Here is a 15,933-nt window from a genome sequence, read left to right as displayed (position 1 = left end):
TCATCGATTATTTCCTGCTGCCGCTCTATTTGCCCCTCCAGGTCTTCAATAGCCTGATCTCTTTGCCGAAGTTGCTCCTCTTTAGCGTTGATTTCAGCAACCAACTGCCGCCGCTCCTCTAAAGACCTAGTTATGGTGGTCCGTAAGTCCTTAGCTTCCTCATTATTAATATCTAGGTCTTGCAGGGCAAGATTGAGGGCTTGTCTGGCTTGGTCTCTTTCGTTTAAAGCCGTTTCAGCTTCTCGCTTGAATTGCAGTATGACTTCGTTCTTGCCCTTGATTTCTTTCTTTTGAGCATCGGTTAGCTGCCGTATTTGTTTTTCGTAATTTGCTTCCTTTTCTTTCAGCGTTTCTTGTAGTTCCTCGGCGTGTTTTTCTAGTGCGGCCCTTTCATTTATGTTTTCCAATCTTTCTAACATGCTTCTAGTGGCACGCTGGAAGCCTTTTAATCTCGAGACGTCACCCCTAACGTTGCCCTCCTTATCAAAGAGGTTTTGCGGTTTTGTCCAGCGGTTTTTGTCGGGGAATTTTAAGTCTTGGACGCTTATGAGGACTTTGTTTCCCTTTTCCGTGAGCTTTACGTCGTCAGCATCGAAGTTGTTGTAGCGCAGCTCTAGCTCCTGCTTTGCCCACTCTACGGTTTCCCGCGCGGTTGCTCCGTCTATGTTTCGAAGTTCCAAGTACTCAGGGACGGGGCTGCCGCGGTTTCTCGATTGCCACATGCGATTCAAGGCTGCCTTGAAGCTTCTCCACCTATCACCATACCTGCTTATCAAGGCCATGTCGTAAACGTGAGGCACGGTTTCCGTACCTCTAGTCCATGCGTCGTATTCTTCGTCGTTAATATCGACTTGACCTTCCCCAGTGGTAGGGTCGAAATCTGGATCCGTTCCTTCTACTTCCATTATATATGATAAGCTCAAAGTTAAACCCCAACGTATTACCTAAGCAGGTTGGCGGACTGAAAGCAGAACGCACCTTTCACCGGGTTACATTCACACCTTCTAGCGCAAAGCCAGGAGAAACGCTGTACGTAGGCGTACCCCGCCTAACGGACAATCTGGTGTTGGTTCCTGGTACCCTGGCTTTGAGGTTTAACCTAGCAATACAGCCAGATACCGCAGACGTGCGTTACGTCGTCAATAACGTGGGTAGAAACCTCGTTTCCAAAATACGCGTAAAGTTCGCCGGGGAATCCTTGCTGGACTTAAACAGGTATGATTTGTATACCACGTACAAAGACTTATGGTTGACTGCATTTGACCGTGCACAAAGGATAGAGCAGGGAATAGCAAGCGTAGCCATACGCAAGGTAAGAAGCGCAACCTCTGGCGCCTCAGGAGAAGACGAAATAAAGACGGCTTATGGTACTAAATATGTCGTTCCATTAGATTTCGAAATTATCACGAACCACGGTGCATACTACCCAAGGCAGCTAAGCGAACTGCAGTTCGAAGTGACCCTAGCAGACACTACGAACATCCTGCAAGGAAAAGATGTAAGTTCATCAGCCGTGGATCCTTATTTCATCAAGAACTTGGAGCTGCAGTACGAAACGGTATACAGCGAAGAGCTGGCTCGTAGCGCTGGCATGGAATACAGCGCCGGGAAGGCTTTCCTTTACGATCACGTCGTGATGTACAAGACGTTCAGCTTTACGAACAACGTCGAAGAGGTCATCAACCAAAGCATTAACCTTCCCAGGCGCAGCCTCACAGGGGTAATGTTACTGTTTGCAAAAACATACACGGCAGGATTGCGTGACTCTGAGGCGTTCTTTAATCCTAACATCACTAACGTAGGCGTTAGCATTAACGGAGTGCCTAATAAGGTTTACTCACAAGGGATAAAGCCCGAGGACATGTACCGGGAAGTCGCGCGTAAGTTTGGCGACCAAATTAGCCCAAAGGAATTCTTTAAGGATAAGTATGCGCTGTGGATCGACATGCGCACGACGAACGACGAAGACCTACATGGACAGGGATTACGCCTGGTAAATACCCAGGACGGCATTACGTTGGAGATCAAGCGCACCAAACATGCCAGCGACACTACTAAGATAAATGCATACATTTTCGTAGTCTCAGACGCGCAGCTAAGCGTGGAAATGAATCAGCTAAAGAGCGTTGCGTACTAGGATGACTGAGGATAAAAATATCCCTTACGTATAATATGCTCCGCGTATTCGAAAACAACGAAACTAAACTGCAATGCCTAGTGCAAAGCGACAAGCTGTACTTTAAGGCGAAAGAGGTAGCAAAGGCATTAGGTTACGCAGACACCAAAGATGCTATTAAAGTCCACGTGCGGGATAAGCATAAGAAGAGGCTTAGTGAATTTAGAATAGAGGTGAATCGCCTCCCTTCTGGTTCACACCCACAATCCCTGTACGTGACGGAATCTGGTTTGTATCAGTTAATATTTAGCTCCAAGCTACCGACAGCAGAGGCATTTCAAGATTGGGTCTTCGAGGATGTCCTACCTACGTTAAGGAAGACGGGAAAGTACTCGTTGGATGGTCCAAATAAGTTGGTCTTCAAGATCGAGAATGAGTTTGACTTACATAAGAAGGTCATCGATTACATACGCCGGTTTCACCCTACGCTGTTATTAGCACCTGGACTCGGGGAATTGCAAGATACCACCAGTAAAAGGATAACGTGCTGGCAAAAGGGCTACCAGGCAGGTCAACCCGACATCCTAATTCTTAACTCCCATAAAAAATACAATGGGTTATGTCTGGAACTGAAGACGCCAAAGGGTAACGGCGTATTGTCCTACAAACAAAAAGCGGTATTGACGCAATATGAAATGAATGGTTATCTTACGATGGTTTGCAACGATTACGATCTGATCTGCAGGGAAATCGACCGTTACGTCGACGGCATTCGCATACCTTGTCCTGGCTGCGTTAAGGCTTTCAAGTCACAGGAGACGCTACAAACGCACCGAAAGATATTTCATAAATATAATGATAGTTGAACAAACTCACTGGCGCGAATTAATACAAGGCATTTCATACAAAATAAAAAATTACGTCGTCTTCGAGGACATTAACCGTTTAAGGTTGGTCCTCTTAGACGGCAGCCAAGAGTACAGTTTATGGGCTCCTGACTGCGTACGGTACGTACTGCAAGGCGAAGAGTACACTCACATACGTAGCTATGGTAAAGTCAACGGTCGATGGAAGTTCGACGTTGAAAGAAAGGCGGAGGCTAATCCATTGTGTGATTAGTCGTCCTCATGGGCTTCTAGGTATTGGTCTGCTACGTCGGACCTCATTTTTTCCGACATGAAATCGATCGATATCGTAATCAAGGCTCCTCCTGCGAACGCTGCGACGTAAGGTAACATCATATATTAGACCATTCTTTTCGTATTGCAAGGTAATGGTCTAAAGGCTTGGGACCTTCGTACAGGCAACACCAAATATGTTGACCGCTGCGTTGACAACCACATTTATCGCAGATGCCGTCCCAGTGTTCTCGGTTCTCCCATCTTACTCCTTCGTAGTCGTCAAAGCATACGAAATCTTGGTCTATTTCTTTTTTACGCAGCACTAAAGCCCGGCTGGTTTCAAGGGGGCAACATCGCTCTGCTAAATCGCCGTGGGTTTCACAGACGACTTCTTCGAGGTGGTAACGTCGGCAGCGGTATTTATGCCAGTTCTCTTCAAAGAGGGGTTCATCGCATCGGTGGCAATGGCCTTTAAGGTAGACTCTATGCTCGCGGTGATATCGTAGGGCCTGTACGGTGGACAATTCCTTACCGCAGTCGCCGCAAACAGTGCTGATGGTCTTTTGACAGACTTTCTTGGAAAGGTGGTATTGTAATCGTTGCTTGGAGCTGAAAGTTCTATTACATTGCACGCACTTCATTATATATACCTTATTTTTTATTGTTAAATTGTTAAATGCTGCAAAGAGGGTTTTAGGATAGGGTCTATTATTTCTTGTTATTTTGTTAAGCCCCGTAAGAGGGTTTTAGGATAGGGTCTATTTTTTATTGTTATTTTGTTAAATCATCGTAATCGAAGAATGGTTAACATGATTATCTTTTTGCTGGTTTCAACGATGAGAAAGAATGATACCTCATCTTTTAATGGGGGCTTAACAAAATAACAATAAAAAATAGGTCCTTACTTGAGACCTCTTTGCAGCATTTAACAAAATAACAATAAAAAAGAAAGACCTATGCTAATTCCTCTTGCTGGGGCTTAGTAAGATCTTCTTTGCGACCTCTTACTCTTCTCGAGCGTCGTCTAAAGTCCTTTGTGCTTTAGTATCCGCGGGACACCAATGTCCAACGAAGTCTTCTTCAGAGAATACCTTATTACAGTGACGGCAGGTGTATTTTTTACGAGGCGTCGGAGGGGTAACGATGATGCAGTCAGCAGGTAGTTCGCACGTAATGCAGTCCATATATCTATGGGGGATATCGAATGAAGTCCTTAATGGACTCCTTAGCCCAGCCCGCCATTGTCAAAAGCGCGCCAAACCGTTCTGCACGCTTCAGACCGCACATTTCATCGTACAATTCCTGCACGCGCTCTTTTAACCGGTCTATCTCTTCCCTTTGCATTTCTATGGTGTCTCTTTTATCCTTTGCGTCGGCGGTAATCCTTCTTACTGCTTCCACTGGTTCCATCTATATATGAACCCAGATCACATGCCTTGTAACGCTCTGATAGTAGGACCCACCGGCTGCGGAAAGACCCAGTTCATCGTGGAGCAGCTATTAGGACCCTTTAGATACCGCTTTGACTACATAGTGCTGCTTTGTCCCACCTACGTGAATAACCGCACCTGGGAAGGCATAGGAGTGAAAGACGACGACTTCTTCGTAGATATCTTAGATCCTAACGAGTTATCCAGCCATTTGAAGTTCTGGCACAAGCAATTCCCTAAAGATACACAGACTTTACTCATACTGGATGACATTGCCTGTGGGGACGACGTAAAAAGACGCACCTCCGAATTAGTGAAGCTCGCTTTCAGCGGCAGACACGACAATATCAGCGTTTGGTTGCTCTCGCAGCAGCTTACCAGTGTCTCTAAGCCCTTTAGGGAAAACATAGGCTCTCTCGTAGTATTTTATACTCCAAGTAAGTCTGACCTGGAAACCATCTTAAGCGACTACGGCGGCGAGATAAGCAAGGAACAGCTGCACGAATACATGCGGCATTTAAAAACGCACCAACATTCCAAAATGATCTTCTCTTTGAGGTTTCCGTACGAGGTTGGAATCTATGATTCCTAATGTATATGGACATTGAGCAGCTCATAGATGAAGTCCCCACACAGTTAGATGAAAGTAACCTTAAGGAACAACTTAACATCCTTGTGTCTTCGGGGAAGTGCAAAGAAATGATAGGCAAGGAACTTACCCATGAGCAGGTTAATAAGCTGTCAGAAGAGGAAGTTAAGAAGTTCCATAAGAGGTACGAGGCTGCCCTCGCAAGTAAGACCACGGACGCCGTAGCAGACTCCGCTATCCGACTTGCCACTAAATTGCTTGGACTTGCACTGCCCATAGACGACGTGGAGCAACTACAGAAGGACATAAGAGATGACTATGTCATATCCCAAGAACTTAAGATAACCTGTGGGTGGTTGTCTTTGAAGTGCGGTAAGTTAATGGCAGTCGCCTCTGCGGCACTTCACGTAGCTCAGCACGTCGACTTGAAGGAGGTACTAGGTTCCTTAGGAACATCTTGGAAGGACTTCAAGAAGGACAGAGAAGTCGAAAAGGTCTTCCAGGCGGCACTTGCTGAGGTACCTGATCAAGCCGCCTCAAGTACCTAGTCAAGTCGTTGTCAAGTCACCTCAAGTACTTAGTCAAGTCGTCCTTAAGTCATTCTCAAGTACTTAGTCAAGTCGTCCTTAAGTCATTCTCAAGTACTTAGTCAAGTCGTCCTTAAGTCATTCTCAAGTACTTAGTCAAGTCGTTGTCAAGTCATTGCCAAGTCATTGTCAAGTCGTCATCAAGTTACTTGTCAAGTCCTTCAAGTCCCTTAATATAAGATGAGTGGCACCGAAGAACAACCTCAGGAGGAGCAGAAGATTACCAAGCCTAAATCTGCAGGCAGAGTTGCCGCGGGAAAGAAGCTCGCGGAGATGAATAAAAAGAACAAAGCAAAGAAAGAAGAAAAGGTGGAGGAAGAGGAATCCTTCATTAATCCTGGGTACGTCATTGGCGCGTTAGGAGTTGCTATAGCAGCAGGCAGCCTTTACTTACAATGGCGGGCTACGAAGCCAAAAGTAAAGTGGGAGGCCGTACATGTGCCGCCAACATATCACGCACCTGTGGAGGTTAGAAAAAGCAAAATCCCTGAAATGGAGTAGATTTATCACCCGTGGCGACCTAGATTTTCCTTCTCGCTTTGTAATATAATGTCGACCGCGTTGTTGAAAACTGTTGAAGAAGCAGCTATTATTACTTCCATCGTTGCGGGTATTGGTTGGGTAGGTAAGAAAGTGCTCAAAGAAGACTTTACTGAAGACCCAAGCAAGAGCTTCGCTAATTTTGCTAAGATGACCGCTGCCGTAGGCGGGGCTATCATGGTAAAGGATTATCTACGGAAGGAAAAGTACCTACCTAATGTATAATGGTTAGCTTAGTCGCAGGTGGAGTCATTGCAGCTTTAGCATTTACGGGAGCTAATTATGGTGGTCAGTATTTGGATAGATTAGTCAGAGGTGATAAAAGCGGTGCCGCCGAAAGAAAGAGACACGACTTAGCGTTGGAAAAATATCAAAGGGACGTTGCAGCTTGGAATGAAAAAAGACAAGCTTACAGGGATTGGTTGGATAAGAATTACCAAGACAAAATGCAGGCAGACAAGAACTTCGAAAACACAGACTACGCCTTCAAACTTTATGCGCAAGCACACCCCGACTTTAGAATGAAAAAGCCTCAGTTCAAGAATTACTACCAGCCTTCTAAGAAACAAAAAGACAATGAGCTGGTATTTGTAGGAGTTGCAGGGCTGGCCGGAGGCGTGGCTTTGGCGTATCTAATATAATGATCGTCTTTTTGGAAAGCGACAAGAATGACTTTACCACGTATTTGAATCCTCCCATCCGCGCGGAAAGGGTTCGGTTGGTTAGTTGCTCTTTGTACAATTCTTGGTATAATTTAATTAATGGCTTTGTCATCGGAACTTCCGGCACCAAACCAAAAATACCAGATTCCCATTACACCCCTATAACACTGGCTAAGGAGCTAGCGAAGCATGGATACACTCTTACCACAGGATTGCCCCATGAAATGACATTCAAGAAAAATAATGGGAGCGCCAATCTAAAGGACAGTTCATTGGTAGAACTCCTAGGTCTTACTAGTACCACGATAAATAGCGGCAGTACATATGATGTGAAATGGAAAGTCGCATCCTCTTACGAAGTCTATTGCGATTTAGTCCATAGTTACAACAATGGAGAAAAGTCTTCTCTTATGTCCAAGTTTCTGCCCCAAGGTAATCCATTTGACCCAGTAGAATACACTCCCATTTCTTTGAGCTATGACTTGTCTAATTTGGTAGAAAGCATAAACATCGCCATTAAGGTGGACGGAAAGACGGTGGATTTTAACGGACGTAAGATCAATCTTGTTTTGGAATTCATATAATGGGCCGCGTAGAGGACAAACTTAAAAGGATTTACTATGGGCCGGAAGGCTATTGGAGAGGAGCGTCAGCTATCAAGAAACTCGCGACCGCGGCCAGGGTATCAGACGAAACGGCTAAGAACTGGTTGAAAAAACAAACCCTCTGGCAGGTTTATCTTCCCGTGCCTAAGTACATTCCCAGGCCCAGCTTCACCGTAAATACCCCCAATGAAGTTCATCAGGCGGATTTGCTCTTCTTACCACATGACAAGGTGAGAAGAAAGACCTATAGGTACGCTTTGACCGTAGTTGATATCGCAAGCAGATACAAGGACGCCGAACCTATAACCAGCAAGGATTCTGGGGAAGTCGCAGAAGCCCTAGGTAGGATTTATAAGCGCGTCTTGAAATGGCCTAAGCTGCTGCAAGTGGATGCGGGAACGGAGTTCATGGGCGTGGTTACTAAGACCCTGAAAGACCACGACACTAAAATTAGGAGAGCCAAAGCTGAGTACCACAGGGGTCAGAGCATCGTCGAAAGATTTAATAAAACCTTGGCTGAGCGTCTCTTTGGGTACCAGTATTGGAAAGAGCTGGAAGATCCATCCAAACGCAACAGGGAATGGACTCAGAGGCTCCCCCAGGTCGTCGCGGCTTTGAACAACGAGGCGGCCAGGGCTACGGGAATGAAACCCAAGGATGCCATAAAAAAGAAACACGTGGAACACAAGTCCTTCGTCAGAAGTTCGAGGGTGGTCTTCCCCCATGAAAAGAAATTAGGTAATGTCACGGTCCGATATCTCTATGAGCCGGGTGAATTAGAAGGAGGATCCAAAAGAGCTACGGATCCTAATTGGTCTTTGGAAACTTACCAGATCCGAAGCGTAATAGCTAAGAAGGGTCAGCCCATCTTGTATTATCTTCACGATGGCCCCACACGTGGGTTCGTCATGGAAGAACTGCTTATCGTGTGATGTCCGAATGCTATCGTATGCACTCCGTCATCACACATCCATCGCTTACCGTCAAATGCAGACAGTGACACCTTCTCCTGCGTGACGTTATGTATCTGATGACCATAGCTGCGCAGGCTGTTCATCTTATGCCGCTGTTCCTTGCGTGTTCGTAATACGTTGAGGTAGGACTCGTGCGTAATGTCCTTCTTAACCACGTACTTTTTTACGCCTTTAGCTTTCTTTTCTACGCCGTCTAACTTTAGCACGCTGTACATCTTTGGTTTCAGACCCACGTATTCCACGATGGGTTTTCCTAACATTTCGTCTTTCATCTTCCCAATTACCTTCTTATTCTTCGCAGAGTAAAGGAAGTGCTCCTTCGGGTAACCGCTGGTGTCGTACTCGTCTATGTCGGGGAGGCAGTCTTTGTAAACGTCTTCCGTTTGCACTTCTAGAATTAGGGAGTCGGTGTCTGTGTACAGGAGGCGACAGCGGTCTCCGTACTTTGGCTTAAGCTTATCGTAGTAGAACTCGTACATAAGCAGCTTCGATAGATCCAGCACCGTAAAGCCTGTGTAAACGGGCTTGTTTAGTAAGAGGTTTGCCCTTTTCATGTGAATCACGTAGAAGTTCAGCATTTCTACGTATCTAACGAAGCCTGGCTGTGACACGTATGCTTCTGCTTCCTCTTTGGTGCTGACTATTTTTACGCTTACGCGCTTGCGGATGTTCTCCATTGTCTTTCCGAACACGCTGTTGTTCATCAGTTTGAAGAGGTTTTTCTCGAAGTCATTTTTCGCTGCGGTACGCTTTTGCGTGTTAAAGTCAATGTAGGGGCGCATCCAGGGTTCCTGCGTGAATTTTAGGACTCTGTGGATCTTCTCTACGCGCATTCCGTGTCGCACGTAGAACTGCAGGTTGCGGTAATGTACCACATACTTCTTCTTATCCATCAGGTTCATAGTTAGTTTCCTGTACGGTTTGTAACCAGGGCACATTTGCTTTTGCAGCGGACTTAGCTGCTTAAATGGTATCTCTATCGCTTCTGGTGCTAAGGGGAACTCATTGTGTTCGTCGTGCAGGCGCTCTGGGTACTCCAGATCCACTTCTAAGACGTAACCCTTGTCTTCCTCCTTTCCTACCTGCATGTAGAAGTCTATCGGCTTCACTGGATCCCATTCGAAGTCTCTCACAGGTAGGTACTGTGACATTGCCCAACCATAAAGGTTATTCGCATCCAGGTAGTAAATGTATGTGGTTGGTTTCTCTGGGTCGTGCTCTACTAAGGGGTTGTTTGCGCGGGCGTAACGTCGGCTGGGTCCGCATACGCCGCCACGAATACCGTCTTCCATAAACCGATACATGTCGTACTCCGTTAGGAGATCCAACTGCGCATTTGTCTTCTTTAACAAAGCACTCCAGCTGAGCCCAGGAGCCGTGTAGAAATTAGCGGGATCCAATCCGTAATATTCCATAGCCATCTTTCTGAAGCTTTGGAAAACATCTGCAAGCAGCACTACGTCAGACCTTAGGTAGATGTCGTGGTAGTCACCCATGTTCTCACAGGAGTACTTTTCCCACACGTCTAACGCATGCTGGTACTCCTCATCCTTTATACCAGACTCGTTTAGGGTGCTGTAGAAGCGATCTTTAGGTGGTAGGGGTTCTTTGAATCGATCCCAGGAGTCCATGTATTCGTATGGGTAGACTCCTTTCCTTTCCGCGCCGTATTGACTGGAAATGGGAAAGTTGGTGTTATACTTTACGAGGTTTGCTAAGGAGTCCGCCATAAACTGCTGCGAATCTAAGAACTTTAGCTTACCCACAGTTACGGACATGTAGCGCTCTTTGTTGTTGGGTATGCATTTGACGTCGGAGCCGTCTGTTCCTTGTAGTAGCAAATGGGAGTCGTAACCGCGGAGGTTGTGAAAGAACACCGGAATCTCCATATCTGGATTTACTTTGAAGTTTATATTGCATTTCCAATGAGCCGCTCCTCTGTATTTACCCGTGATGTGGCAGTGATCCCTAACCTTATCCACATAGAAATCCTCAACAAATGCTTTGTGGCAGTGAATGCAGTGCGTGGAGGGCTTTCCCGGCTTCTCACCTTTCTTAGCATACTTCCCGCATTTAAAATGAGCTTCTCCTAGATACTTTCCATCTTCATCCCACGCTTTCTTGGCTCGTCTTCCAAACTGAAGAAGCGTATGTTGACAAATGTGGCATTTTTTTGCCTTGTTAAAAGCCTCCTGGTTCTCTTTGGTAAATTCCATCTTCTTTGGACGTCTTAATTGTTCTCTAATCTCCCCCTCCTCTTCTCGCAATGCTTCTAGAAACTCATTAGCTGCGTTCTTACCTCGGTAAATCACAGGAGGGTTTGCTTTACCGTCTGATCTGACTACTATGTAACCAAAGGAGCAGATCTCGTGTAATCCTACCTTATTCGTGGCACCACGTTTCTGCTCTTCCTTAGTTATCAACGCTTCGAAGTCTGCATATATCACGTAAGGCACTTGCATCTGCTTTTGATGGTTTGCGTATGAAAGCTCTTTGTTGGTGGGCATCTGGATCCGTTGCGCCACTTCTTCGACTCCGCGGCAGATCTCATCGTGTTTCTTTAGGGCATTTAAGGATGTAAATGACAGCAAGCAGCAGTCACAGAAGTACTTTTTGCCTTTGTGCTTAGTATGTCTGTAGAATAGTCTGCTAATGTGTTTAACCCATGAGTAGTGTCCGCCGTGGTAGAATAAATGTACGCGCTCTCCTTTACTTTTTGACAGAACTAACGGTACTATCGTCTGCTCTCTGACTCCGTAAACGTTAATTGCTAGATCGTTTATTTCCTCAAATATGGGGATGTCTATCAACTGCATGGGAAATTCCACACCATCCCACTCTAAATCATCTGTGGGATACTTACTTGTCCTACAGGGATCCTTCTCTGCTGGATACAGTGCAGACCTGATTGCCCACATAAAGCATCGATTGTCTTCATTCTTCACGTTTACAATAGCCTTCTTCCTTTCTACCCACGTTGGTAGCGGTACGTAACTCCCCCCTCGTATGGGTACGTACCTGGCCATACTTATCTCTATTCCTTCAACCTCCTCTACTGTCCAACCCGATCCTTCTTTCGTGTAGTTAGACAGCGACTCCATTATTGCTTCTAAGGCTTCACTGAGTGACCTATCCAGATTCGTGGATTCTAATATCACTAACGACTTTGATCGCAACATTGCTGTCGTCATTACCTCGTCTTTTGACAAACTTACTTCTACCATTATGCTCGCTTTCAGGGCTCCTAATTCTTCTATACCTTTTCGGAGAGTCCTTTTAACCTTCCTTTCTGACTGACGCCAAAACTGTCTAACGTCAATCTCACCGTTACCGGGTATTGACACCGTGCTGAAGTTGCTTTGGGATTCCATCTATATAATAGGAAATATTTTATACCTAATACCAAGCACTTTTTAGGTCGTCGTAGTCGTACTCACAGTCCTGACAATGCCAAAACAATTTAACCTTAGTCTCAAACTTCTTACCACATCCACAATCATAACTGCTCATACACTTCGTCTTCATTTTCAAATGCTTTTTCAAATCCGCTTCTTTCTTAAAAGTTCTCTTACATTCTTCGCACTCCATATATAGACTAACATATTTGCGCTGTTGCCCCCAACCACACTTGGAGTGGGGATTGTCCGTAGGTGGATTTTTGACACGGGTCTTGCCCGTGTTGAGATTGCGCTGGAACCCCCATTCCCTATACTACTCAAGTAAACGAGTATAACGTTCAAGTAATCGAAAGAAGAACGAAAACCCTAGAAATCAGGCCAAAGGAACGGAGGAACAGTGACACAAGATTTAATTCATAAAACTCGTAGAAACCCCAACCACGTTCGGTGTCCCAGTGCCCTTGATTTGATAAAAACCTTTAGGCTCTCAATGCCCATTCGGGACCTCCAGATGGCCTTGGGCGTCTTGACGGCTCCCCGATTTTCCGCTTCAAAAGCATGGTGAGACTGCGCTCTGACAGCCTCCTTTTTGCCTTTCGGTCCATGCTTTCCATGAACTGATTAGCTAGGGGGCTTCTCCATGGCAGAGGGTGTTTTATTAAAACTTTACTCTGCTTAGTAGGGCCCCCTTCGTTATCAGAGCCACTGTCCGCTGTATCGTCATCAGCCTGGTCATCCGCCTCTGACATCGACTCCTCTGATGACATATACTCCAGTTTCATAATTGCCTTGACTTTCTCTTTGTCCCCTGGTGATAGCGAGGTTGACAAGTCCGCTGCCTTGGATCTGGATTTTAGGAGCTAAAAGAAAAAAGAAAAAAAAACACCGTCAGTCAAAGTTTCTTATTAAACAAAGTCATAATCGTTGCAAATTCAGTTTACTCACATTTTGTTTTCTTTGTGTTTTCCGCTGCATCTTTTGATGCCTTCCAAGGGCCCCTGAACGCTCTCTTTTGTTTCTCTTCCTTCTCGTCAGAAAGTGACTTTTAAGGGCAGCTGAAATTATATCAAGTACCCATATATTAAAACTTGAGACAAAATTTGTTAGAAATTTTGGCATTTGGCCGACAATTACTCCTTTAGCATCCATTTGTTTTTGCTTTGTTTTGTTTTGTTTCGTTTTTTTTTCTTTTTTCTTTTCTTTTTTTTTTTTTTTTTTTCCATGTTATTTTATTTCAAACTGCTTCCCCTCCCTTCGGCATTTGAATATTTCTAAAAGGATTTCGTTACCCCCTCCCCCCCCCCCCCCCGACCACCACCACCCTTTGTCCTCACCCCTCCCCCCGGGTTAACTTTGATAGGTGCATAAGGCCTTTCGCACTTCGTAATATAAAATACATAAATACCTTCTAACTCGACGGCAGAGACATCCTTATGAACATTCAGAACTCTATCCCTTATTGCGTTATTAATCTGTTCGTTGACGTCATCTCTGAAACTAATTAGGAAATGCCATATTTGAGTGGTAAGTGGAAACTTAATATGGAAAGAAACTATGGATGATTCAGACAAGATCATTTTTATTAAATTTTCATACTTACGCTTTAGTAAAATCCCATATAAGAGGGTTTTCTTCCCTGTCCCGTAATTTCTTTGCTACCAAGCGTACTTCAGACTGTAATAACATAATATAATTCATTAAAATCATAAGATGTACCTTAAGTTATTCTTAGACATAGTAATAATGTTTTCATTATTTGTATGGCTGTGATTGTATAATATTGGGAAAAAAATCGAAATCAAATCAATTCCTTTACAAAAAAGGAAATTATCATTATCATTCAGTGTCTTGTTATTGGAAATCAATAGTAAAGTTTGGTAGCATTAACCACTACCATGGCGGGTTTCCCGCCAATTTTAGCATTGCATAAATTATACCGCTGCATAATTATACCAACTACTCTTCGCGCCAAGAATTCCCAGTAAAATTATCAATAAAAATAGCTTGCTTTTTTAAATATTGCCACTTTACTTACTGCAACAGCCTTTGAGACAGTAATCTTGGTCTTGCTGTTGTCCTTGTTCTGCTGGCTTTCTTTTAAGGCGGCTAGTATTTGGCGGTTTTGTGCTTGCAGTTCTTTAAACTGTTTCACAATCGTTTCGAAATTTGAAGAAATTTCTTCTTTTTCGCTGTCGGGGTCAACGTTCTCATTCTCGCTTGTTGCTTGCAATAGGCGATTTCTGTGTTCTCTTAGCACATCCTCGTTACCACCAGGGACAGAGGGAATAAGTATATTAAGCCTTTGAGAATTGGCGCCATTTTCAGTATGTCTACTCGTACTGCTTGTACTGGTAGTTGCAGTAACAGAATGGATTGGCATTGGGCGTCCTGGTAAAGGTGTAGATGTTCTTCCCATTTTTTGATCGCGACGAATGAACGCAATTTATAAGCAAAGATATAGAATGTGCGGGAAACTAGATGACCGACAGAGTTTGTTACCTGTTTGTGACCAAAAGGCGAATGAACGAATAAGTACATCCACCGAACAGATCTACCCCCTATCTATCACGGCGTATCACGTGACTTGTGATGACATATACGTTCATATAATGAAGTCTAATAATAAAAAAAGGAATAACTGTCTTATAAAAATGCTGAAGTTGTATCCAGGATTCATGTTAAGTAATATATCTATTATCTTAAAGCTATTTGCTCCATTTTATAAAGTTATGAAATTTTTTTCTAAAGCCTAGATTCACGAAATATCATTGCAATAAACTTGATTAGCTTCTAGCTCTAAAACCATCGTACCATTATCTGCCGCCAACAGTGACAGCTCTAAGGAAAAGGGCGCGGTAATAAAGATCCGGCGTGCTTTTGTCCAGTGGCATGTGGTTGATGGACGTGGAACTTTATTACGCTGGAATATGGCTGTTAGCCATTCAAAATGCTTGGATTTTGAGTAATTATCCCAATGATACACACCGTCTTTTTAATTATATAGTTCTGGAAAACAAAATGTCTTCTGCGATGTCAAAGCGTTATCATTGCTTTCATTGTAACGAAGATTTACATTACAGAGTATTTTGCCGTCACAAAGAAGAATTTTATGATCCTTTAACAAATCAATGGCAATTACAGCGGAATGACGACGAAGACTCAAATGATACTATTTTCACTCACGAGATTGACGGCCAGAACGACACTTCTTCCATGACTACAGCGAGATAAACGTTTTGGACCAAACTGATCAAGACTCCTCTGATGTGCCAAATACAAACCAACCATCAAGTGACGAATTCTTACCAGCTACTTCACAAAAAGGTATTGATGTTATACGTTTATTTGATGATTAGATTATATAATCTTTAAATGTTAAAGTCAAACTGCATAGATAAAAGACTGAATCTTTAACAAGCGGCTGATTTGCACATGATCTAGCTCCCCTATTGGATTTACTACCAAGCATTAGTGTTATTGAAGCGAGATTAAGTTAGAGGTACAAATGATTCTTTTCTATTTCTATCTTAGCCTCGTTTTCACCGTTACTTTTAAGAAGGGTGCATTATTAAGTAATCGGCTTATGGTTGCCATTAAAACCTCAGTGTTCATTCAGAAAGGTTCATTCAAAGAGTTTATAAAATCATAGCTAGAGATAACTCATTTAAAACGCCAAAAAGAATTTACTATGTTCAAATGGATATTGCTGTACATTTTTGTCTCCAAATCAATTCATGACTGTGGTCATCCTGAGATAGCATGGTATCCGGCAAAACATGTTTGTCAAGTTAGAGAAATACAATTATAAGTAATTTATTTAATATGTCTCTTGGGTTTTTTATTTTCGATTTATCATTTTTCTTTTACGAATTATAAATTGTTGTTTTGCTGACTTAGAAATTTATATTTTA

The 15,933-nt window shown here is 43.8% G+C and overlaps 1 protein-coding gene across 1 annotated transcript; it reads right to left on the bottom strand.

Moving 5' to 3' along the window:
- Nucleotides 1–12,366: 12,366 nt before the first annotated feature.
- LOC148909974 (uncharacterized) lies at nucleotides 12,367–14,777 on the bottom strand. Its single transcript, XM_089032905.1, has 5 exons — nucleotides 14,058–14,777; nucleotides 13,623–13,696; nucleotides 13,428–13,519; nucleotides 12,968–13,077; nucleotides 12,367–12,882 (listed from the first exon to the last, which is right to left on the bottom strand). The coding sequence occupies exons 1-5, from the start codon at nucleotides 14,436–14,438 to the stop codon at nucleotides 12,502–12,504; spliced, it is 1,038 nt and encodes a 345-aa protein (XP_088889031.1). The 5' UTR covers nucleotides 14,439–14,777; the 3' UTR covers nucleotides 12,367–12,501.
- Nucleotides 14,778–15,933: the final 1,156 nt, after the last annotated feature.

This window comes from Actinia tenebrosa, unplaced genomic scaffold (genome assembly GCF_029948245.1).
Source record: "Actinia tenebrosa isolate PJP-AT-01 unplaced genomic scaffold, QUT_ActTen_1.0 PGA_scaffold1__47_contigs__length_23844297, whole genome shotgun sequence".
In the NCBI taxonomy this organism is placed as follows: Eukaryota; Metazoa; Cnidaria; class Anthozoa; order Actiniaria; family Actiniidae; genus Actinia; species Actinia tenebrosa.
The sequence above is the reverse complement of the archived record's forward strand: the minus strand, read 5'-3'. Positions and strand labels throughout refer to the sequence as shown.

Coding starts and splice junctions, on each gene's coding strand:
- LOC148909974 (XM_089032905.1), bottom strand. CDS start 14,438: ATGGGAAGAACATCTACACCTTTACCAGGACGCCCAATGCCAATCCAT. Junction 13,697..14,057: donor CTGTCTCAAAGGCTGTTGCA/GTAAGTAAAGTG, acceptor ATGTTATTACAG/TCTGAAGTACGCTTGGTAGC. Junction 13,520..13,622: donor ATATGGGATTTTACTAAAGC/GTAAGTATGAAA, acceptor TTTCCTAATTAG/TTTCAGAGATGACGTCAACG.